This window comes from Lethenteron reissneri, chromosome 13 (assembly GCF_015708825.2).
Source record: "Lethenteron reissneri isolate LAM-NWPU_2019-01 chromosome 13, ASM1570882v1, whole genome shotgun sequence".
Lineage (NCBI taxonomy): Eukaryota > Metazoa > Chordata > Hyperoartia > Petromyzontiformes > Petromyzontidae > Lethenteron > Lethenteron reissneri.
In genome coordinates this window covers 6155217-6181088 of record NC_083791.1, presented here as the reverse complement: position 1 = coordinate 6181088, position 25872 = coordinate 6155217, and the positions used below count along the sequence as shown (strand labels likewise).

The 25872-nt window shown below is 44.9% G+C and overlaps 1 protein-coding gene across 1 annotated transcript; it reads left to right on the top strand.

Moving 5' to 3' along the window:
* LOC133342043 (carcinoembryonic antigen-related cell adhesion molecule 20-like) lies at nucleotides 1–25872 on the top strand. Its single transcript, XM_061550934.1, has 6 exons — nucleotides 1–144; nucleotides 14475–14753; nucleotides 17466–17759; nucleotides 20070–20172; nucleotides 22976–23166; nucleotides 25084–25872. The coding sequence occupies exons 1-6, from the start codon at nucleotides 75–77 to the stop codon at nucleotides 25188–25190; spliced, it is 1044 nt and encodes a 347-aa protein (XP_061406918.1). The 5' UTR covers nucleotides 1–74; the 3' UTR covers nucleotides 25191–25872.

The window sequence follows — 25872 nt, the reverse complement described above, 5'->3', positions numbered from 1 at the left end:
TGCAGTCGTTAAATAGAGTCCGACCGGCGTGACACGGGCTTCCTCCTCCAGCCACGAACGCCGCCTCCGCCACGATGCCGCCGCCGACGCTGATGCTGCTGCTTCTGTCACTGACTCTGCTCAGCACGGGCCGCCTCTGCCAAGGTGAGACGACGCACCACGCTGTGCCGAATGGTGGCAGCATCTATCTCAGATCTCACTCTCTCTCTCTCTGTGTGCGTCTCTCGATTGCGAGCCGTGCCCCCTGTCAAATACGTCGCATATCGCGCTCCGACCATTAATATTCACTCAAGAACATTGCATGAGATACTTCCAGTTGCGTTCAGTGGTTCAGAACTGCTTTTGTAACTTCATTTGCGGCAGCAGCGTAATCATTACTTTTGTTGATTGCCCGTATTCTCTGGAATATGAGACGCCACGGTTCTTTTTTGTAACCCTGTGATTTAAATTACAAAAAGTTGGGAGTGCATCTTATTTCTAGATTTGAAGCTTTCGTGACTGCAAGGATTCATATTCTTAGGTTTTTTTTCGGTAAGGTCACGTAGGTAAAACATAAAAATTAATGAAAATAAAATAGAATAAAAATCACGACGTTTCGGAGGCAACACAAGTCTCCGTCATTGCCTCACTTGATGCAGCTAATCCGGCTGTGACGGTCCCACCTGATGACGGAGACTTGTGTTGCCTCCGAAACGTCGTGATTTTTATTTTATTTTCATTAATTTTGATGTTTTACCTACGTGACTTTACCGAAAAAACCTAAGAATAAGATGCATCTTATACCCTGGTAGCTGTGCTGCGTAAGTTCATGGACACGAGGCACAAGTTTGGGGTGCGTCTTACTTCCTGCAATGCCTCACAATCCAGAGCAATGTGGTACTATTGAGAATATGGTACTATTGAGAGAAGTAGTAGTTAAAGCAAAATGTGTACTTGCAATTATTTTAGCGCTGATAATGTCACTATGGGCATTATGAGAAGTTAATTTGTCATGATTGTTCGTAAAAAATATATGGTAATAAGAGGAATGCGTAATTGTTACTCTCATGAATACCATCTGGGATCTCGTGGTGTATGAGATATTCCTTTTTTTTTATTACACTGAAAGTTTAGAATAGTTGCGTGGCTGGGTATCTCGTGCGTCTAATCTGGAGTACTAAGTTCACACCGCTGACATCCTGGGTTCGAGTCTGGGTGGTCAGCTGGGGTTACACGGAGCTTTGCAAGTGTAGCGAGAGGAGAGATAGTTCCAACCAAGTCACCAATCACCGCACACAAAACTCTGTTTTTAGATTATGATTTTTTTTGTCACTTAAATCAGATAATTCCATTTCTGATTGATAAAAAAAAATTGGTATAATTATCACGTGAAAAAGACACTCTTTGTGAAGGAATATACAACAGTTAGATATGCAAAACAGTGTGGTTAGAGACGTCTTCTGCAATGGTTGTAGAAGTAGTTCTGTGGTGTATTTTTCCGGGGCCGGTTTCTGAGCGGGTGATGATGCAATGAGATCTGCGCAAGTTCCGGTGTGGAAGATGCTCGGTCTCGTAGCATAATGATGAAGATAACACAACTGGAGGTGGGGGGTTAAAAAAGATATATGACTCAATTAAACTAAGTTGTTTGGTGATGTTTCTGCATTGTCATTTGTGCACAAGAACACATAACAAACACAAAAATCAATAATACGTTTGTCACTAAGACTGTAGCCTTAAAGGTACAACAATATATAATAGGTGACGTTTCAGGCAAAGGCCCTTCTAAAGTATACTGAATTGACATAAACCAAGGTGTGAGGGACTGGTATACTATGAAGTTGTAATTGGTCAAATGTGTCTTGAGGGTGAGATGACAGTGACAGGCAGAGCCTTACTCTTTGGGTCTTTCGGTAAAGTCGCGTAAATAGGTTCAAAGAAAATAACAATAAAAAACTACGACGTTTCGATCGCAACACAAGCGTTCGTCATCCTTCCTGATAAATGACGACACACGTTTGTGTTGCGATCGAAACGTCTGGAGTTTTTTGTAATTTTTTGTCATTTTATTTGAACCTATCTACGTGACTGTACCGAAAGACCCAAAGAATATGAATTTCTGCAGTCACGAAAGCTCTAAGTCAAGAGGTAGAGCCATGTTTTCATCATCGGGTTCTCTACATTCCTTTGCGATGGAAAATTAATCGTTTTCAAAAGAACCGTTTTCCTCTGCCCGGCCATCGCTTCCATATATACAACAGTGCCACCAGGAGGGTTCCCACCTCTGAGGTACAACACACTGGCACACGTCATGGGATGAAGAGGGGTAATCTCACAATACCACAAGAGCGGATAACCACATGCAAATGCATCGTATTGAGTGGTGTATTTTTATTATTACTGCTGCTACTATGCAGCTGACATAAATCAGGAATTTCAATGTCCCGGAAAGACTTGGAGATATCCCAGGACAGGAGCTGCCTCAAAAAAGGAGAACGATCCTGGGTAAACCGGGACAGTTGGCAACCCAAGCGTCCAGGGCCTTACATAAACGTTGCGGGGACAGAGAGAGAATTTTACCCTCACCATCACATCTGAAGGGGCCTCATGAAGGACAGAACGGGTTGTGTGTGTGTGGGGGGGGGGGGGGGGGGTGTACCCATGAGCCTCCAAAAACGTTTTGTGGGCCCAGGTGGTGACTTTCGTTGCAGTAACCTTGTCAAAAAGCCATCTTTCTGGTGACTGACTTCTTTACCAACGTTTCTTTGGCAAGCCTCGGCTTCGACGAACGGCTGTGTGCGTGACATTTGCCAGGAGTAGGTCACCTTCTTGTGACAACATGCCCGCTCTGCATCAAGGGCATCGTCGCCATTGGAGTGACCAGCTGATACTTCGACTTCGATGATAACGATGATCACATGCAGACAAACAATGAATCAGTGGGGTTGTCCTGCTTTGATAGCGTACCGTGATGTGTTCAAAGCAGTGGAAGAATATCGAAAAGCAGATGTTGTAAATGTTATTGAATACTTTCGTGCCATTCTGTAAGGTCGTGTATGTATGTGGAACTTCTTTTTCACCCGACGTAGCCAGCCGTATTAATCATCATTGCATACGTTTTTAAAATTATTATTATTAGAGTCACGTTCTTGCATAATATATCATAACCCTATGAATATTTAACATTTTTTTACAACACTCTTAATACTTACCTTCAATCATATATTTATGTACACCGACATAAAACAAATATGGCAACATTAGACCTTCGTAGCTACCTAGGCTCAAGGTGAGAATCGTTGATATGCACGTTATGCAGTACCAATAATAACAGTGTAATAAAAACATCTACATTTTGTCCCTGGGTAGTAAGTGTTATTTCCTAATTGCTTATGCCTCAAAAGTACAGAAAATGGCTATTATTCCCCACAAACTTTGCTTTTGTGACCGGGATGGTGAAATTTTTAAATGTACCTATTTTCAATGAGAAAACATGTGCATTTGTGGATTCGTTTACATAAAGTCCTGGTCACAAAAGCAAAGTTTGTGGGGAATAATAGCCATTTTGTATACTTTTTAGGCATAAGCAATTAAAAAATAACAATTATTACCCAGGAACAAAAAATTTCTTACATCGTGTAATGTACAGTGAGTGCCTGGTCAATCCAGTCAATGCTGGATGAAGAGCACTCCCCCTGTGTGTCAGTGATGTGGGGCTGATTGACCATACTTCACCACACTGCTCAGTGGACGTTTGGTAAAAAAAAAAGCTATAATGTATAAAATATTGTCAATAAAACAGGTGTTTTTGGGTTAGATCGTGTAAATATATAAATCTGTCGTTAAACCCGCCACCACCCGACACAGCCAACGAGTAAGGGTTGTCACGTAAACAGAACGTGCCAATTCGTCACCAGTACAGCATCACCGGTGTGCTGGAGAGCCAAGCCACAACATTTACCATCTGAGTACGACGTTTCGCCAGTAATTACAACTAGCTTCATCAGGCGGCAGCCAGATTTGTGGAGAAATCTTCCTCCTGTTTTTTTTCCTTAAATAGAGGGGTGGTTGTGATGACATGACTTGTGAGCTCTTCTTGCGCGAAGTGGAGGGGAGAGGGGGGTTAATGAAGGCATATAAATGACTATGGGTATCCACTGCCGGTTGGGTTATGTATATGGTAATTAATCAACGTGCATTTATACATGTGCATTATGCAAGCCCATCGTTCTCCTGTCGATTGGGGTCTTTTTGGGGGGGGGGCAGATCGCGTAAATATAAATGCGTCTTGAAAACCATGCTGATCTGTAAATAGTAAAATGAGAAATTGTGCAACTGAACTTGTAAATAAATGCTCTTGTGAAAACAAAATGAAAACAAAAAATGCATTCGATCCACTGAATCCCGTGTCAACGTTTCAACAAACGGAACGAAGAATAGAGTTTGCCATTGCGATTGACATTGAGCACACAAAGGCAGATTAATGAACCACTTCACAGTGAAAAGGCAACCCGTAAATCGATAAGCCTGCTCCCCTCGCCTCCAGTTATCATATTCCAATTATGGGCAAAGTCCTTTTCAAAGCCATAAAAGTACCTGAATGAGCAAAGATCAGGAAACACCCACGGGGTGTGGCTGAGTACCCTGAGCGTATAAACAAAAACTGCGCAGTTTGTGGAGTTTTAATCTTCACAAAAGTGTTTAACTTCCATTTTAGTGCACTCTTTTTTGTTCGAGTTCATACACACAAACACGTATTTTCATATAAGCCTCGCATTGCAGTACCATGGTTTTGTCATACCATAAGTTGCAACTTTGGTATTATTTGGCCAAAGTATGGTCTTGCCAAGGTTGGCAAGACAACCCTGATACAGGTGAATAGGTGGTGTGGGGTGTAGGCCCAACCCAAAGGTACAGTGAGGGTGAATGCAAAGGTTGTTTGGAGGTCAAGAGAATGTACAGCCAAATGTCACCTCCTGGACATAGCTGTTCGCAAACTCGACACACTTTAGGGCACCACTAAATACCATTAGTGCCTCCGTGTGTGGGTTCCAGTTGTGTGTGTTGAGTGTCTCGAGACCGCAGCTTAATTGAGATGCTACATGGATACAAACAACATTGGTGTTGCATTGTCTTCGCCAATGGTGCAATGTTTCCTAGCAATTATATATTCATAAGAAAAAAAGTTTAGAAAAACCTATTTCGTGAAGAGGTGTTTTTTTACATTTTATTATCTTAACGTGAGACAATCTTTATTTGAAGCTTTCGTGATTGCAGGAATCCACACTCTTTGGTTATTTCGGTAAAGTCACGTAGGTAGCAAAAATAATAGATCACGACGTTTCGATCGCAACACAAGCAGTCGTCCTCGGGCGGAAAAAAACAATCCAGCAGTGCAGCAGTGCTGGAGTATTTTTTGCGATCGAAACGTCGTGATATATTATTTGTATTTTGTTTGATTTTTCTACCTACGTGACTTTACCGAAAGAACCAAAGAGTATGAACGTGAGACGTTTCGCCAGCAGATATATTCCTCAACGAGAGTGGGATTTTAGCTGACTAAACATTGTGGTCCACATCCCTAGTGGTTAACAGCCCCTATTAATGAGTGGTATGGGCTCTTAATAGCCCCAGGGTAGATAGCAAGTCCAAAAGACAGCTTCTCCGACAGTGTGGCACTGTCTAGGACAGAGGTTCAGCAGCCGTTGAGTGGGGATGCCCGTCGCTGGTCGAAAACAACTTCTGAGATTTTTTTTCATGAATCTAAAATAGTAAATAATGTTTCTAATCTTTATGGATATGTGTGTGTGTGTGATATTTAACACTACAGAAGTAAACATGTAATTTGGACACAATCAGTTTAGTTTCCTGCAATGTTTTATCTCAGTGCACTTCTGCTCGAGGATTATAGAGTCCTAAAAAAAAAATCATCGTCGTCGTCCACATTGTGACTCCAATACTGAGCAGCTGATGCTACTGATAGCGGGTTTGTAGTTGTTCACTCAAATAACAAAGCCCCAATTCACATGTTTCTTACATATCATAAAAACTGGGAAATTTAATATTGACTGTTGCTACATGTTTTTATTTAAATCTATGATCAGATCCCACTGAGCACCATATTCTGTGGTTCATAAGATGCATGTCATGGGGGGGGGGGGGGGGGGGCGCCACAGTGGTAAGATGTTAACTACCTTGCCTGGTATGCAGGAGGTCTTTGGTTCAATCCTGTCAATGACGCCTGGAGTTTGCATGTCTCTCTCCCCGCGCTCACGTGGATTTTTCTCCGGATTCCTCCGGTTTTTCCCTCCACATTTGGAAAAATGCGTTTAGAGTATTTGGCTACAAAAAAATAATTTCCACACGATAAGCCACTTTGTTGCACTACCATTTGTGGCCAGGTCGCTTCTGAAAAAGAGCTATATAGCTCAGTGGGCCTCACCTGGTAAAATAAAAACAAAGTTTAGTTTTAAATAGTTGTATGTTCCTCTCCTGTAATTAATATCAACATTTGAAAGTGCATCATTGAATCCAGTACTCTTAGGTTTTTTGGGTAAAGTCACGTAGGTAAAAACATTAAAATTAATAAAAGTAAAATAAAATAAAAATCACGACGTTTCGGAGGCAACACAAGCTTCCGTCTTCAGGTGGAACCGTCGTGATTTTTATTTTATTTTACTTTTATTAATTTTAATGTTTTTACCTACGTGACTTTACCGAAAAATCCTAAGAATATGAATCCTTGCAGTCACGAAAGCTTCAAATCTAGAATGAATCCAGTACGTGTGTGTGAGGCCACAATTGCATAACGTTACTGACACCAATTCCTTGAGTGAGTGTTTGCGCCTTCCTTTCCGAAGCGCCCTTAATGCAATAGGTGCCCAGAGCTTGGCTATTCACGGGATGAACGAAGAACCGAGAATAAAGAAAGAGTAAAGATGAACTGACGTAATGAAACAAAAACATACACCGGGCGTTGGTCTCAGAACAGTCAGCAAAAAAGAATACAATCGAGAAAGATAAAAACTAATGGTTTTGGTATAGCAACAGGAAGCACGTCCGTGCCGGTCGGCGCGGTTTATTCGGCTGCGATGCTCCGTGCGGAATCCAGTGAAAGCACTCTTCAAAACCCGCAGGAAAAAAACCAGGCCCGGGAGTAAGGGGGCTCAATGGCAACACAAGGATAGGGGAGAGGTGGCTTCTTTGACCTTTACGCTCATTTGTGCCCTTTAGCGGCTCTTTCCCAACCACAGCGCTTGGTAACTGATTGGCGAAAATAAAAGCCGACGAGTTATTTATATATTTACGTTAAATGTCAACCCTGTGCCCTGGAGGACTTTTTTTCGGCAACGCCTGAGCAGGAGCATAAGTGAACGCCAGCGGTCACGGTCCATCAGGCCGCAGCCATTAGGGCTGCCTGCAGATAACCACGTGCCCTACGGCGGGTGGTCGAGTAGGCGAGGATGCGGTCCATTGCCTGTGCCGTGAATGCTTCGAGTTATAGGCTTGGGTTGCTAGGTAGCCAGAAGGTGCCATTGCGGCAATGGATTCTTGAATCTATCCGTGCAAATCTTTGGGTGTCACACCCTTGATGTGCATGGATTTTCTCTGGGCACTCCCGTTTGCTCCCACGTGAAGCAAATCGACAATGAATGCTCAAAACGTTCCAAATCAGGACCCTCTTGCAAAAAAGAGACCCAGTGACACTTTCGTTTGAGTCCACAAAAGCGCCACTTTGGCCAGATCTTTAACTATCTCGCCTGGTATACAGGTAGTTGTAGGTTCGATCCCGACCCTGACGCCTGTATATTTGGAGGGTGCATGTTCTACCTGTGGTCGTGTAGGATTGCTCTGCGGGTCCTTCGGTTTTTTTCCCCTCCACATTTATAATCAACGTGCGTTTAGAGTATTTAGCCGATATAAATTACCACGCGATAAGCCACTTCGTTGAGCTATCATTTGTGGCTGTGGCGCTTCTGAAAAACAAATCTATATAGTTCAGCAGGCCTTGTGTTGTGAACTAAAACATAGCTTAGTTTTAGGTTATCATTATCAATTAATTAAACAAAAAGAGGGATGAGGTGTGGGCTAAGCAGAGAGACAACGGACGCAGGCCAATGCAGCGTCCACCCGCAGTGAGAGTCACGCCGAAAGGGCCCTTTCCAGCTGATGGGTTTCTGCAATCCCAGCAGTCAAGGAACGCTCGGGAAACTTTATTGAAAGTTTGCAACAAAATGAGGAACCACCATGGGGGCATTATATCGATCATTTGGCGGTGACGCTGCCGCATTGGCAGCAGAACACAAGCACAAACAACAATAAAACTCGTCAATAACACATTCATCAACAACACTGTGACCTTAAAAGGAAAAACATAAAATGTGACGTTTTGGCCCATATTCATAGCACCTACGCTTAGCACCGTTGACTACGTACGGTGGAAAAGAAGTTCAGCATACATAGCACATACATGGAGGGTCATGATGAAATGTAAGAATCATAGTCCTGTAGCCCAGCCTATGATGTGTAAATAAATGACGTGTGGCTCATAGCTTCTGATCTGCGCCATCAGAATCCACACGCATGCTCATCGTGTCTTTTGATTAAATAATATATCGGGGGTTTTGTTTTTAAATGGGAGTAAGCAACACATCAGAATCCAAGGCTTGCGGGCGTAAATGCAGAGTAGGTGTTAAGATGTTCAATCACAAAATAGACACCGATTAGAAGGCATCAAGTCTGGGCAACCGCACATGCTTGTGTGCTTTTGCAAGTTCTCTCGTGGTTACGCAGCCTTGTAATTGGTGTCTATTTGGTGTTTGAACATCGTAACGAGTGGATTTACGCCAAAAAGGAGTCAAATTACCTCGTGTTGTAGCAGCTCTCTCGCTGGTTCAGCAGTTCCACTGGTGGATCATTTTTTTTCCGACGACCGCTTATGTTGCGATCGAAACGTCGAGATATATCATTTTTATTTGATTTTACTTTTCTACCTACGTGACTTTACCGAAAGAACCAACGAGTATTATAATGACCCTTTTATCATTCATCGGCTTGATACTGGTGAAAAGTTGCCTTACTTAATCCTGTGTATTCCTGCCACTTTTGTGTGCCATGTCAAATTGAGTGTGTTCGTATCTTTGGATTAATGTTGAGAAACCACGTGGATCGCAGTGTGCCTTACTTTCCTCTAGCACGGCATGCTCTAATGGCTCAACGCGATGCAATAACCACTCTGGCGTGCATTCAGTTGGTTATGCGAGCACACAATCGCAGTGGGTCATAATTGCAAAGCCAGTTTGAGTACGGTCATTGCTATAACCCGAGCCGTTTGCAAGCACAATAAAGCAACGCTAACACACCAGCGGTGTGTGTGCGTGTGTGTGGAATCCTCGTCACTTGAATACCAATGTCAAAGCAATATTTTCCCCGAATCATCTTCACAACATGAATGACTATCGCCTACAGCGACGGTTAAAACGTTTCAGCTGCGCGAAAGTCACAACTTCGTTTTGTTAATAATTCACTCGAGATAGATATATATAATATATATTTTAACTTACAACTGAAACTGAAGTTACTCTTTGACCTCTGCTTCAAACACATGTTGTACAATTATACAATTAGATCATATCACATTGCTATGTAAGTGTTCGCAGTTCAACCCATGCAGGTTTTACGCACTGCCCCCCCTCCCCTATACCTTCAGGGGCAAACGGTGGTTGCCTTTAGAGGAACTGCGGGCGGTGACCTCCGGCCAAGGTGACAGCGAAGGACGGCCCGGCGCCTCGTTCACGGCTCTCAGCGTTGACTTTCAGGGGGGAAAAAAGAAAAGAAAACTTTACGTAACGGGGCCGGATCAACTGGTTGACGCTGGGTCTCTGCCAGTCTTTTCCTTGACACGGTTTTGTAACGTCGCCCTTTGGCGCATGGCGGTTCACGGATCGGGTTGTCCTACACATTCTTAATTTTGGAGCTTTCGTGACTGCAGGAATTATTCTTTGGTTCTTTCGGTTAAGTCACGTCTAAAAATAAAATAATAAATTAAATATTAGCATATTACGACGTTTCGATTGCAACACAAGCAATCATCATCAGGCATAAAAGAAATAGCAACAAAAATCTAACTAGAAAACTATAGACAGACATACAAGCAGACAGACATCACAAGGACACACACAGAGAGAACACATATCTGTCTGCTTGTATGTCTGTCTATAGTTTTCTAGTTAGATTTTTGTTGCTATTTCTTGTATGTCTGATGATGATTGCTTGTGTTGCAATCGAAACGTCGTAGTATGCAATTATTTAATTTATTATTTTATCTTTAGACGTGACTTAACCGAAAGAACCAAAGAATAATATGTCCTACACATGGTCCGGTCCAGTAGATTTTCTTTTTTTTACTTTCCCCGCCCCATGGACATCTGTTAAAAAAAAAAGCTTCATAGCTCATCGGATTCCTCCTCCGGTATATATAAAAAGAAAATCTGAAACTGATTGGAGAGACGTGAGAGACCGCAAAAGGGGACACACGAGAAACACGCACAAGTACTCTTCGGTTTTTTTTCGGTAAAGTCACGTAGGTAAAAGATAAAAAAATGTAATAAAAGTAAAATAAAAATCACGACGTTTCGGAGGCAACACAAGATTCCGTCTTCAGGTGGAACCGTCACAGCACGATTGCTGTATCAAGTAAATGATTAATTTTAATTTTAATTTTTTACCTACGTGACTTTACCGAAAAAACCTAAGAGTATGAATCCTTGCAGTCACGAAAGCTTCAAATCTAGAATTACACACAAGTCCTGTTCGCATTGACCATGCTTCACCGTACTCTTTGGTTCTTTCGCTAAAGTCACGTAGGTATAAACTAAAATCAACCACGACGTTTCGATCGCAACGCAAGCGGTCGTCATCAGTCACCGACGTGACTTTACCGAAAGAACCAAAGAGTATGGATTCCTGCAGTCACGAAAGCTTCAAATCAAGATACTTCACCATAGTAGTAGGTTTCTACCCTTTAAACTGGTACAATAACCACAACACAAGTAGTCAAAATGCAAACAAAAAGAAATAATTCTGATAATGATAATGATATGCACTGTCAGTTTTTGCACCAGTTTAAAGGGTGAAAACCTACTACTATATTTTGCCACTGGTAAAGGAGGTCTCATAGCGTAAATACTTTACCGTGTTGGGTGAGTACGAGTTTGGCAAAAAGGGAGTGGGGGCCTTGGCCGGTTCTGATATCACTCACCACTGATTCAACTCAGGAGATGGGCGCGTGGCAGAGTACCTGCTTGCATTTCTCACAAGGGCCCTTCTTTAGTGCAGAGAGGCAGAGGGTGGCGAGATATCAACTCCCTCGCCTGTCATGCAGGAGGTCGTGGGTTCGATCTTGACCCTGACGCCTGCTGCTGTATATTTGGAGTTTGTATATTCTCCCCGTGGTCGCGTGGATTTTTCTCCGGGTCCTCCGTGTTTTTTCCCCTCCACATTTAGAATCATTGTGCGTTCACAGTATTCGGCTGCTAGAAATTTACGAAGCTCAGTGGGCCTTACCTGGTATAATATATATTAAAAAAATTGTTCAATCGTTTCAGATTTGAAGCTTTCGTGACTGCAAGGATTCATACTCTTAGGTTTTTTCGGTAAAGTCACGTAGGTAAAAAATTGCTTCAGCCGCACCGAACCTCACAATAATAATATCCAGGGCCTACCTTGGCTCGTCCCACCCTCAACCAGTATATATACAAGGACTGTTTTCTTGGAATTTATCTTACTTGATACAGCTATCGTGCTGTGACGGTTCCACCTGAAGACGGAGGCTTGTGTTGCCTCCAAAACGTCGTGATTTTTATTTTATTTTTATTTTACTTTTATTAATTTTAATTTTTTACTTATGTGACTTTACCGAAAAAACCTAAGAATATTTCAATCGTTTCGTTTCAAAATACCTCACAGTTCAAGACTCCACCTCTCTGGCCTCTCGTACATGCTGTAAAGAAGTGACCCCTTTGAACCAAAACGAGTCACCTATCTTCTACTTTATCATCTTAAGGCCACAGTGTTATTGACGAATGTGGTGAGTGGTTTTTTTTCAACGGTGTGAAGGTCATCTTCCACTGACTGGCGTGCCCTGAAAAAGTGGAACATGTTTAAAGGCCGTTGACGAAGAAACGGCGGTAGACAATGAGCAGCAGATAAGCCCTTTAAAAGTAAACCCATGCTGATGTGAATTAACTTTGTTATAAAGTGTGTTTGTCAGACCATTTGTACATATGGTGATACAAAAGCACAGTGTGGAAGTCGTATTTTCTTGATGGAATTTTTTTTTTATCTCTTTGAAAAACCAAGTAATTCGCAGATACAAGAATGCTATTCTGTGGAGCTGTGATGCAGTGGTTAGCACATTGCACGATTCCACCAGGTAACCTCAGTTCCATTTCGAACCACGGGGGTTGATGTCAGCAGTGATACCTGAATCGCTTCTGGGCACCCCTCCCCTCTACCGACGCATACTGATCAACACCATGAAGTTTGGTGACACAAACCTGTTCGACCAACACGACGTAGGGAGGCATCCATCCAGCAGTGGATTGACAAAGGGCTGGGCATATTAAGTGCTATTGGCCTTCTCTCTTGCACGGAACACTGCAGGGCTGGACAGTGGGAAAACTGCAAAATCACCCCTTGGGGCGTGGAAATATAATTTATGAACGAGTGCGAGTGCATACCGTTCGGTGAATATTACCCAGTACAACTGCGCTCTTAATAAAAGTAATGATTAGAAGAGAGTCAAAGTCTCATGGGAATTAGCATACCACCCACCTCTGCCAGAGTGCGTGCTTAGCGTACCACCCACCTGGGTTTAAAAATAAACAAATCCTAAAATTACACATTTTACATTGCATCGACCAGCGTTTTAGGCAAACGGTGTTAGGTGTTGGTGACTTAATTAATTTTGCAAAAGTATGTTCGTGTTTAATCAATGGTGACAATTGTAGTAACACATTAGGGCAATTTAGACCTTGATAGCTAGAGTAATTACATAATTCATGGCACGTCAAGGGCGCTTGCTTGGTTCGTGAGGTTGGTAAATCCATTTGCTAACATGACGATGGTAAGTATAGGGGTGGTAGGGATTAATAGTGAATTAAATTGAGATTAATAGTGAGTCAACTCATTATTTGCAAATCACCAAAACATTATTAATAATTCAAATTATTAATGTGCATTCAATACTAGGATCCCAATGCACAACGCATGAAAAGCAGGAAACACAAACACAACCAGGGCAACCGACCAAACTAAAGAGTCAAGGCCACTTTAGAGGGATGGGTTTTCAAAGCAGACTCAAATATATCTACCGACTCTGATTGCCTGATGTCAAGTGGCAAGGCGTTCCATAGCTTGGGTGCCTCGCTAACCAAAGCCAAATATGCACCAAAAGAGCGCAACCTAGATTGGACTGAAAATGTCAATGACGACTGTTGGTGCAACAGCTTCTTTGCTGAGTGCAGAGTCAGCGAATTCCCCGTTCACTCTTTAACCCCATTAAAGTGCCATTTATTGAAAGAAAGTTGGAAAATCAATTAGATGGTGAGAAAAAAATTCTACACGTCCTTTCAAACTAACGTACCCTACTCGTGAGAAGGATAAACATTTATAGGTCATTTATATATAATTGTTTTATAAATCAAATAAAGATGGAGCAAATAATTTTAAATAAGCTGCACGTGATGGCTTCATTCTAATTCTCGACGGTATAATGTACGTAAGTAGAACTTCTTTCGTACCATACGTAGCCAACTGTGCTAATCGAAGGTGTGGGGGAAAAGCAACAGACTAAACACAAAAAGCAGTTCTGAAGAAATTAGTTTTTAATCTCTCCTTGCTGGTCAGTGCATGCTGAAGGGAAGCTTCAGGATACATTGAAGCCTCTCTAATTGAGGTCTCTCTAATTGCCAGTGGAGTTATCTGCGGCGAGGCATCACGTTCGGATCGCCGGACTCAAGGCAATGTGCGCCGACTGCTGATCAACCATTCCATACACCACGTCATCGATCAAAGGCGTTAAAATACTCCAGCCGTGGCTGTTTGGGAGAAACGAATTCCACGTTGGAAAAAGACAAGAAACTCGCTTTCCGGCTCAAACGAGCATTGGGGTTGTGCTCATCTCCCGTTCAAAGCCCTGAGCCAGTGGCGGAAATTCCACGTTCTCATAACGCGGGCGAGTCTCTCCACTGTTGACTTCCACTGTTGAATTGCCCACAAAGCGGAACCTGTTTTATCGACCCGAGAGGGATGACGGGGCCGAGTGAGCCCTCAACCAGGATTTTAACTCACAACCCGTCAGAGCAGCGGGCGCTGGCTCCACCACTGACTTTGCTCGTCTCACGTGAGCGACGCTTCGGTGGAATTGAGCCGAGTTGTTTTATTCTTCTCTCTCTCTCCATTCCTGCGTTGATGTCGCGTCTCACATTTTGCAGCACAGAACCCGCGGCTGGTGATCGACGTCGAGCCTTCGTCCGCGGTGGAGCACACCGTGGTCACCCTCTCCTGCTTGCTGCTCTACGTGGAGGACGACAACACGACCTTCTCGTGGCACACGCCCGACGGGGTCAACGTCTCGCACTTCGTGTTCTCCGAGGACAACCGCAGCCTCAAGATCCCGAGCGTGTCCCGGTCACACGACGGCACGTACGCGTGCCAGGCCCAGCTGCCATCCGGCGAAGAGCTGCGGAGGGAAAAGCGACTGGACGTGCACTGTGAGTGAGGAGAGCGCACGCACGCACGCGTTTGTTTTTCGGCTGCGCGTCCGATCACTGCTCGCACAAATGTATTATTATCATCATCATCATCATGATCATCATCATCCGCATCATCAGCAGCAGCGGCAATGATCACCCTTTGCTTGATGAGGACTGCCACCTCTCACCATCTTACGATGCAGCAATCCACGCAGCACTTGCGCGCAAAACCCGGCTTCATGGTATCCGTCTCCAGAGTGGATGGACATCCTGCCTCGGATGCGTATCCGTTCCTGGGCTGCAGCTCCGTTATTGTTCTTGACCATTGCCCCACCACCATCCCCTCGAGCCCGTGGCGCGTGTCCTGCCCAAGACCCACTTTTCATCTTTTTCATAATTCGGATGATGCCATGACACTGCGTGTGTGGGCCCCTTTATGCCCCTCAATGTAATTCCAAGCACGCATCATCCACGCATCCTCCACGCTCACGTTTCGAGTTAGCCCGTGACCAAATCACCAGAGGTCGCAAACGGGTTTTGATTCCTTACCCGTACCCGGCCGCACCAGGGTCGCAAATGGGTACCCGTACCCGTACCCGGCCGGGTACGGGTAGCCAGGTATCGGGTAGGGTACGGGAATCGGGTACCTGATTGCGACCTCTGCAAATCACCCAGATTGGGGCCTTCTCGGATGCTAAGCGGCATTGAGCCCGGACTGTGCTTGCACGGGCGACCACCATGCGTATCAGGTGTTACAGGCTGTGGGGCCACGCTGCGAGTGGCAAAGGGCGGTGCGGGAAAAATCCACTGTTGTACTGTACCTACACGCTCCCACGTGTATGTCCCCCTCACCTTCACCAACATGCACTGACCAGCATGGTGAGGTATGGTCAAACAAGCCTCACGGTGAACATGGCACAGAGGAGACCTTCATTGACAAAGGGCCGCACGTTATTTCTCCACGTGCTCGAAGTTCACATCAAGCAGCCTCATACGCAATCCACACATTTGCATTGAAATAAAGGTGAAATCCAAACATACGTTGAAGACCTTATCTTATTGTAGATATAAACCCAGGCTGTGTCGCGGACATTCCGACATGCCTCTAAAGCTTCGTCAACGAGAGCGATTAAAACCTATCACAAAGTCTCGATCAACTGCATCCGTAGAATTCGACTGCACGAACTTCCTCCCGACGCCCTCTCGTCGTGGATAGCAGTCCTCGACGTTGGCAACTAGCTCCTGAACGAATTGCTGCCGTACGCAAGAATATAATAGCTGGTCTGGGTGCAATGCGCATCGATGGACCATATAGCAGGAGCAATAGCGAAAAGAAGGAAAAGCAAAACTGCGCGAACTCTCTTCTGAAGCCCTCTCGTCGTGACTATTGGACGTCGACTTTGGCGCCCAGCTCCTGAACGCATTGCTGCCATATTCAAAGTTAGGAGAAGCAACGATAGCGCTCGCGTGACATCACGGCGATGACACTTGAACAACGGGAACACACTAGCGCAGCGACATCACTGGTGCACACCACGGCAGCGTGTTTGACCATTCTGACCTTTACTATAACGTCCTTAATCATTAACTAACCAACTTTAAAACTTGTGTCGGAGAGCCTTTGGGGTTTTTAGTTGCATCTTAAAACTAAACTAAAATATTTTTATGTAACCAGGTGAGGCCCACTGAGCTAGAAAGTTGTTTGTCAGAAGCGACCTGGCCACAATTGATATCTCATTGAAGTGGCTTATCATGTGGAAATGTTATAACAGCCAAAATACTCTAAACGCGTGATGTTGAATCTGAATGTGGTGGGAAAAACAGGAGGACCCGGGGGAAAAATCCACACGACCTCTGGGAGAGAGAGAACCCGCAAACTCCAAATATACAAGCGTCAGGGTCGGTAACGAATGAAGTCACTTATCACGTGGATTTTTTTTTTATTGCAAACCAAATACTCTAAACGCATGTTGATTGTAAATGTGGAGGGAAAAACTGGAGGACCTGAAGGAAAATCCACGCGACCACGGACAGAGATAGCACCCACGACCTCCTGTATTATACCATGCGAGGTAGAAGTTCCACTGGTGTGCATGCGCAGCACAGATGAGAGCAGTGAGGCTGAGCTCACGGTCAGGAGCAAGGGGATCATTGTTTCGCGAGACGGTGAGGGATGGCGACAACATGGGGAGGTCTTCACCCACCAGTGCATTGATCAAGGCCGTTGTTGTTGTTGTTGACGATGACGACGTACAAAATAATGCGTCCACTGAATTGGTCATTTGATTGCTTTTCTGGACGGCTCGGCAGTAGAGCGAGTGAAAACTCGCGGTCGGATCGTTGAGCGTTCCAATCCCAGGTGGGGATTGACTTAGCAGCTTATCATGCCCTCTGTTGTCGATAGCACGCTTACAAAGCGTGTTGTTTCTGGACTGGGTTGTAATCCTAAACCACGCTTGGATTACGAGCGGCTGCATAAACCTAAGCGTCAAAACGAGCACCGCCTTGTTGGGCCGTTCAACAGTGGGTGCCCTACGGTTACACTCGCCCCCACCATAGAAACGTGGAATTTCCACCACTGATCCTCCCGCAGGGCTGTAAAACAGGAGGACGAACACCGGCGCCTTCAATGCTCATTGGAGCCGCGGGAAATCAATCGCGACTTACTATAATCATTCACCGTCTATCGCTTTCGCGACCGCACGTGTTTCCGCTACCCCGCCGTTGCAGACGGACCCGAGTCGCTGAAGCTGTCCGTGCGCCACAAGATCGCCATCCACACGGACGGGAGCGCAACGCCGTTCGCGGTCAGGTCCGGCGAGTCGGCGAACCTCTTCTGCGACGGCAAATCCAACCCGCCCATGGAAATCCGGTGGAAGAAGGACTCCGTCGTGCTGGAGACCTACACCAAAAACCTCATGCTGAGCAGCATCCAGCTGGAGCACACGGGCGTGTACACCTGCGAGGGTTTCAACGAGGTCACCGGGGTCAAGATGGAGGCGTCCATTAGGTTCTTCTTGCAGGGTAACGAACGCAAGCGTTTGTGGGGCCGTCGCCTTGTCGCCGGTCGTATCCGCAAAAATTCGCCTGCTGTGTACACCCTTACCAGCCCCTAACGCAGGGGTCGGGAACCTTTTTGACTGGGAGAGCCATAAACGCAATATATTTATTAATATATTTCGTTGACAGCCATATAGTATTTTTAACGTATAATAAATTAAATATGTCTTACTTTTAATGCGACTTCTGGTCACGGGATCCGTGACCCGAGAAATTTTATCTTCAAAACTAATTTCTGTTTACTTTACAATGACACAGTATTATTAAGCAATATCACAAGTATTTTAAAATCAGTTCCAAACTGATTTTATTTTTATTTTTTTTATTAGTTTTTTCAACTCAAAATTGTCTGGGAGCCATATGCCGTCACAGGAAGAGCCATATATGGCTCGCGAGCCATAGGTTCCCGACCGCTGCCCTAACGACTGTCCTACGTGTCCCCCCCCCCCACCTCTTTACCAGCGGGTAGAGTACGGTATTCGCTCGCTATTCGTGAACTCGCTATCCGCGATTTCGGCATCTGGAACTCTGTACGACCGCATGGAGAGATAGAGAAAGCAAGTGATGCGATAAAGTGCCGAGAGAGAATGCGATGCGAGAAAGTGGTGAGATAAAGTGGTGAGAGAGAAAGCGTATTTATGTATTTATATAAGGCCATTCATTTTTCGTAGGCCAATATCATTATCCGCGAAATGTGCTCATCCCGAGCATCTCCGGAACGTAACCTTTGCAATTAACAAAGGGGGGGGGGGGGGGGGGAATAGAAAATTTGAATTTTCATAAAAATTAGCACCTACAAGATGGTGGGGATGCTGTGAGGACAGGTCGAGGAGGTGACTGTGTTAGCGACTGTGCAGCGTCTGGCGGAGGCTGGCGAAGGCTGAAACGCATTGTTCACCAGGTAGACTCCGTGGTGGTCTCGTCAATGGCTCTGTATGTACGTTGAACCTCTTTCGCACCGTACGTACCCAACCGCACTAATCGGAGGTGCCGGGGAAGGACAACAAACTAAACACGAAAATAAGTGCTAAAGAAATGGCTTTGGCCACGTTGGCGTTTTGATCTTTTGAGATTGAACACCCCACGACGTTTAGTTGAACATTAATAACGAATAACAATTGGCTTCATGTTTACAATGTAACTGTAACACACTACTTAGTGACACGGTAGCGAGATGTTAACTGCTTCGTCTGGTATACAGGAAGTCGTGGGTTCGATACCGACCCTGACGCCTGTATAATTGGAGTTTGCGTGTCTCTCTCTCCCAGTGGTCGTGTAGATTTTTATCCGGGTCCTCCAGTTTTTCCCACCACATTCAGAATCAACATCACATGTTTATAGTTATTTGGCTGCGATAACATTTCCACATAAGCCACTTCAATGAGATATCATTTGTGGCCAGGTCGCTTCTGAAAAAGAACTATATAGGTTAGTGGGCCTTACCGGGTAATATAAAAAATAGTTTAGTTTTTTTAGTTTGGTTTTAGTATGATTCTACCCGACCATAACCACCACCAACCCGCACTTACCAGCTTGGTGAAGTATGGTCAAACAACTGCACATGTCCGACATCGACAAGGGGCTGTACATTAATTAATTACATTGATAAAGCTGTTCTGTTATCATCGTCCTTGTAGCTTATTCACCGATATGAATGACCGGCACATAAATAATTTACTTTATTGCCAGGGGTGAAGTGCGTAAAATAACTCGAGCAACATTTTCCCTAAGTTTGCAAAGTAAATCGGTGTGAACTAAGGGGAAATTCACTTCAGGCGACGGAGGGAAGAGGGGCGGAGGCTGCGGCATTAATGCCGGGGAAGGAAATTTTTCAAATGTGTGCGGGAAAATGTCACTGAAACATTGCGGCGACAAGACACACCAACATGAAACCAATGATTCTAGATTTGAAGCTTTCGTGACTGCAAGGATTCATATAGGTTTTTTCGGTAAAGTCACGTAGGTAAAAAATTAAAATTAATAAAAGTAAAATAAAAATAAAAATCATGACGTTTCGGAGGCAACACAAGCTTCCGTCTTCAGGTGGAACCGTCACAGCCCGACAGCTGTATCAAGTAAATGAGGGATTACAGGAGATACCACTCCGTATATATAATGGTTGAGGGGGGCAGGGCCAGGAACCTAAGAATATGAAACCAATGCCTTACTAGCACAGGGCACCACACCAAAATGGTCGAGAACCACCGAGTCATGAGGGCATCTCATGCAACCGGCCACCGGAAGTTGTTTAATTGTTTTTCCGCCGCCCTACAGAGCCCGTGAGCAAGCCGTGGCTGGACATGGACAAGACTAAGATCCTGGAGCGGAGCGGCTCGGTGAGGATGAAGTGTAACCACAAGGCCATTAAGGAGTGCTGGTGCGTGTGCTGCCATTCACCACTGACGCCTACGCGACGGTTTACAGCAACATCCGATCGATCGATTGATAGAATTTTTTTTCCCCCGCACGGGTAAAACACGTTCAGTTTAACGCGGCTTTCGCGACCGATATTATTCCTAATAAAGGTCCTAATCAAGGTTGGATCGCGTAAGCGTAAATGTGTCGTGACCCTCCACCACCCGACAGGTGATGACAATCGTCCTGCTGCTCTAGTTAAGAGCAGAAGCAGGTGGATTGCTTCACTATCATGGCCAATCGCCCGATGATGCCGGTTGATGTAATCACCAGCGAAACGTCGTACTACTCAAATTGTAAACGTTGTGGATTTGCTCTCCCAACACACCGGTGGGCTGAAGTAGTAACTATTACGTGACAAATCCCTTGCTAATTGGCTGTGTCGGGTGGTGGAGGGTTACGACACATTCAAACTTATGCGATCTAACCCAAAAACCTGTATGATGAGAGACACATTCAAATGTGTTTCTTTTTTACACGTTGTGGATTTGCTCTCCCAACACACCGGTGGGCTGAAGTAGTAACTATTACGTGACAAATCCCTTACTAATTGGCTGTGTCGGGTGGTGGAGGGTTACGACACATTCAAACTTATGCGATCTAACCCAAAAACCTGTATGATGAGAGACACATTCAAATGTGTTTCTTTTTTACAAGAATGACCCACGTGGTAGAACCTTGGGGGAATAATAATGAGGTTCCAGCCGCGGCGGCAGCGGCGGTGCCATATAAGTCGTAACCCTGCAGACACTTGAGTAGCAAACAACATTCAAATCGTACTCTTTGATTCTTGCGGTAAAGTCACATAGATATACAACAAAATAAATTAAATCAAAATTAAATTTTAAATCAAAATTTAATTTATTTTGTTTTATACCTACGTGACTTTACCGAAAGAACCAAAGAACATGGATCCCTGCAGTCACGAAAACTTCAAATCAACATTCAAATCATGGCACCAACTCAAGGAACACTGGTGGCAAGTAATGCAGGAATCAGTGCCGGATTATCCTCGTAGCAAAAGTAGCTACAAATGCTACGGGGCCCCGCACTTTCAAGGGCCCCGCGCTTAATGCTTTCAAGCTATCAATTCTGGTTCAGTGATTCTGCACTTGCTCTATTACTATAGTACTATACCGCCTTCAACTTTTTTGAACGACTGGGTGCTTAAGGTTAGCGATTTGTCGTATTATCTGGCTGTATAGCAAATGAAAAAACACAATTACTTTAAATTTCGATTTAAAGCTTTCGTGACTGCAGGAATTCATCTTCTTGGTTCTTTCGGTAAAGTCACGTAGAAGGGAAGTAATAAAATAATAAAAATAAAACATAATAAAATTATTTTCACGACGTTTCGGCCACAACGCAAGCAGCCGTCCTCAGGTGAAAACCAGGTCCGTCGAGGCGACAGACTCTGTCGCCTCGACGGACCTGGTTTTCACCTGTGGACGGCTGCTTTACCGAAAGAACCAAGAAGACAATGACTTTACTAGGCAAGTAAAACATTTACGTGTTTTAATATTTACGTGTTTATTTATTTACGGCCCCTTTTTAACATAAGCTACAGGCCCCGCACTAGCTTCATCCGGCACTGGCAGGAATACGTCAGCGACTCGTGCCGGGGCTTCGCTTAACCGCGCGTGCAAGAAGAGGGAGATCTCAAATGAAGGGAAGGAAATTTGTAAAAGTCCACGGGGTGAACACAAAGGGGCCGTGCCCTACCCAGGACTGTTTGCAACTTGGTGGTTCCGTGTGTAACTTAACTACCTCGCCTGGTATACGGAAGGTCGTGGGTTCGATCCCGACCCTGACGCCTGCTGCTGTATATTTGGAATTTGCATGTCTTTCTCACGTGGCTTTTTTCTCCAGATTGTCCGGTTTTTTTTCCTTCATTTAGAAACATGCGTTGAGAGTATTTGGATGCTATAAATGTCCACGTAATAGGCCACTTCGTTGAGCTATAATTTGTGGCCAGGTCGCTTCTGAAAAAGAGCAATACAGCTCAGTGGGCTTTACCTGATAAAATAAAAAAGTTTTTTTCTTGAAATTCCATTACGATAATCCGTGTATGTTCAGCGACACCCTCTTTCTCCTCCTGGGTAAATAGTGGAGATTCGTTGAGGTCAGTGACCCAAGTCACCTGAAATGCTCCAGATTTGTTCGTGACTGTGAAGCTAAGCAGGTTTGAAAGTCACGTAGAAGGGAAATAATAAAATAATAAAACATAATAAAATAATTCTCACGACGTTTCGGCCACAACACAAGCAGCCGTCCTCAGGTGAAGACCAGGTCTGTCGGGCAAACAGCTTGCGTTGTGGCAGAAACGTTGTGAGAATTATTTTATTATGTTTTATTTTTATTATTTTATTATTTCCCTTCTACGTGACTTTACCGAAAGAACCAAGAAGATGAATCCCTGCAGTCACGAAAGTTTTAAGTCAAAATGTAGTTTTTATTTAATTTGACATATTAATGTCGGTCCCCTATATTCATAATCAAAGTTTTTGGGTTTAGATCGCGTTATTTATAAATGAGTCGTAACCCTCCACCACCCGACACGGCCAATCAGCAAAAAAAGTGTCACGTTGACAAAAGACAAATAGTTCACTGCTTTAGCCCACCGATGTGTTGAAGCGTGAAACCACAACATTTACAATAATATTGGTCGTGAAAGCCTACGTGTTAAAAGGGGCCCCTATATGTTTTTTTTCTTTTTAAAAGCTTCAAATATGCCCGGACTGATCGGCGCTGCCCCTGCCCCACAGGTACGTGTGGCTCTGGAAGGGTTGGCCCGTGCCAGTGGACAGTGACAGACGCTACACGCTGTCCAGTGTCGGGGACGCCCTGGAGCTCGATTCCGTGTGGATGGGCGACGCCGGGGAGTTCCAGTGCCTGGTGCAGAACAACGTGAGCGTGGAGACGAGCGATGCCGTGCACCTGCAGGTGACCGGCGAAGGTGAGTGGTGGTGGTGCATGCGGCGCTACGTGCATCTCGCAACATCTCGCACCGTGGGCCACCTCGTGGCCTCGTTCCTCCTCCGTCGACGCACTTGCGCGCCGTCGTCACCGCCGCCGTCCAAGCGTGCGTTTAGATTATTTGGGCTGCTGATGCTGCTACTGCTTCGAGAGATTTCGACGTGATAGACCAATTCGTCGAGCTATCATTTGTTGGCCAGGTCGCTTCCGAAAAAGAGCTATGAAGCTCAGTGGGCTGAACGTGGAAAATAAAAGTTTTTTAGTTTTTAGTTTAGAAACTTGATCTCGATCGGGCTTCACCATCAGGGCCCCCCTATTGGAGCATAATGGCGGGCGCCCCCCCCCCCACTCCTTCAGCGTGTGAGAGTGGGGTGGACGTGCCTCCGTATGCCCCTGGTGAACCGTACATGTGCAGGCCTTTTGTCAATCCACCGCTGGATGAGGGCCATATCAAGCCGTGCAGGGCACGGGTGGGACCTATTTTGGCCATCGCCAAGCCGGTCAGCGCTGGATGGTGAAGGCGGCGAGTGTAGATGTGAGAGAATGGAAGTTGCGATACAATGGATTGTGCTGCGTTGCCCTCTAATGCCCACAATGTGGCCACAGGCGTGGTGGTCACCCATCCCAAGTACAATCCAGGCTCAAAATCCATGCCTAACCTACGGGTTCTGAAGAGATTTGGCGCCTAGAGGGTGGTTTGGTCATGGGGCCGAGTGAGTCGTGCTTGATCCAAATACTTTTTGTGACCCCGTGTGACGAAAAGGGGGGGGGGGGGGGGGTCAAAAATCGTCCAAAATCGCGTGACGTAATTTATGGACGGCCCCTAATCAGGCCAGATGGGCTTAGTGCAAGACCAATCAGCTTAATATAAACATCTGAAGTATTTCGCTTCGCATCAATTGAACTGACAGTCTGTGCTTGGAAAACACAGCTCAGCGTTTCGTCAGATCACAGCAGCAATGTTGAGATTGTGAGCCAACGCAAAAGACAAACCGCATCGTGTCCACACCTTGCCAAACAAACCCGCCTGCCAATTATCGGCGTTGGAAACATCGACACATTTTCACGCAAAAACAAATGACGTGAAAATAAACGCGAGGCAACCAAGAGGACCGCGGTGCAGTTCTTCAGGAACTGCCGATTGTTTTTTGCATTATGCAGCAATGCCGAGTGACTATATTTTTTGTCACGTTGTCGTGTCGCTTGAAACGTCTGGGAATGCCGTCCTGCACTAATTTTTCTGTGACAACGGGGTCGTCTTGTTATTTCCAGGTTTGCGTAGCCAACGCATGAAACGGGCCCAGTCTCACAGCTGTGGACATGCCGTTTCTTGTCCAGACCCTTATCGGTCGTTGCATCACGGTGGCGAGATGTTAACTACCTCGCCTGGTATACAGGAGGTTGTAGGTTCGATTCCGACCCTGACGCCTGCTGTATATTTGGAGTTTGCATGTGCTCTCTCCCCGTGGTCACGTGGATTTTTCTCCGAATCAACATCACGCGTTTAGAGTATTTGGCTGCTATAAATTTCCACATGATAAGCCACTTCGTTGAGCAATCATTTGTGACCAGGTCGCTTCTTGAAAAAGAGCTATACTGTACTGCTCAGTGGGCTTTACCTGGTAAAATAAATTTTTTTTAAAATTTAGTTCAGCATCGCTGCTCATACTCCAGTCCACTTATTGAAATATTTCAAATCCTACCCATTGTTAGCTCTCACATGGTAGTGGAACCACCAACAAAACATGGCCACTCCTCAACCGTGACAGTCTTCCACCACTATTATACTATGCACGGTTGGCTCCGTACGGTGGGAAATAAGTTTAACATACGTAAAATACGTGGTCAGCTACCGATATCACTCATGTTTGTTTTTTCTTCTTCTTGTTGTTGTTAGATTCGGAGACCATGAATCAAGTGAAGGTGGTTGTCATCGGCCTGGGAACCCTGTTCAGCTTGGTCGGTGTAAGCCTTCTTGTTTGTTTCCTTAAAAATAAAGTGTAACTCTTCATCATCACCATCACCCGTATCATGTTCACAACCCGTCATTAAATCCATCCCTCCCAACTTTTGAAAAGCATCGCCCTTCATGATCACCGCCATTATCATCATCACCACCACCAGCAGCATCGTCAAAAAGTGAAGCCGGTTGCTCGCTCGAGCCAAATTGAACATCGGATACAAACTTGCAGAGTTATCAACGCAACTGTGTGAAATTCCAAGGTAGTTTTCGACTTATTTAAGTGAAGATACACACACTCATGACAAGTCACAGCAAGGCCGCAATGCAGTAAATGTCTTATACATGCATCCAATGTATGTTGAAGTCTACTTATGCAATTTGATGCACATGTTCGGTCATTCAAAACAAAGATAGGTATCGGTCAAAACCGAAGCCTTTTTACCACCCCCTTTCAATACGATTCTTAAGCATCATTGTGAACATCACCAGCACTACAAACTCCCGTCATTTCTATATTTATATTCATCACAAAGCATCGGACATAATAACAACCACTTTCACAGCCTTCACTATGCATGTAGGGACATCTCCCTCGTGATTGATACGCGACTGTGATGTATTGGAATTCTAAAGATCAGCGGTGGGTGATAACGTTTGAAATTAAAGCCGTGTTGTCGAAAATGCAAAGCCAAAACAAAATAAAGAACCTACAAAGACATGAAA

Bases quoted from the DNA above. Each gene is read 5' to 3' on its own strand.
- LOC133342043 (XM_061550934.1), top strand. From the start codon at position 75: ATGCCGCCGCCGACGCTGATGCTGCTGCTTCTGTCACTGACTCTGCTC. The intron at 145-14,474 runs GTGAGACGACGC...CACATTTTGCAG, and splicing joins CACGGGCCGCCTCTGCCAAG to CACAGAACCCGCGGCTGGTG. The intron at 23,167-25,083 runs GTGAGTGGTGGT...TGTTGTTGTTAG, and splicing joins CCTGCAGGTGACCGGCGAAG to ATTCGGAGACCATGAATCAA.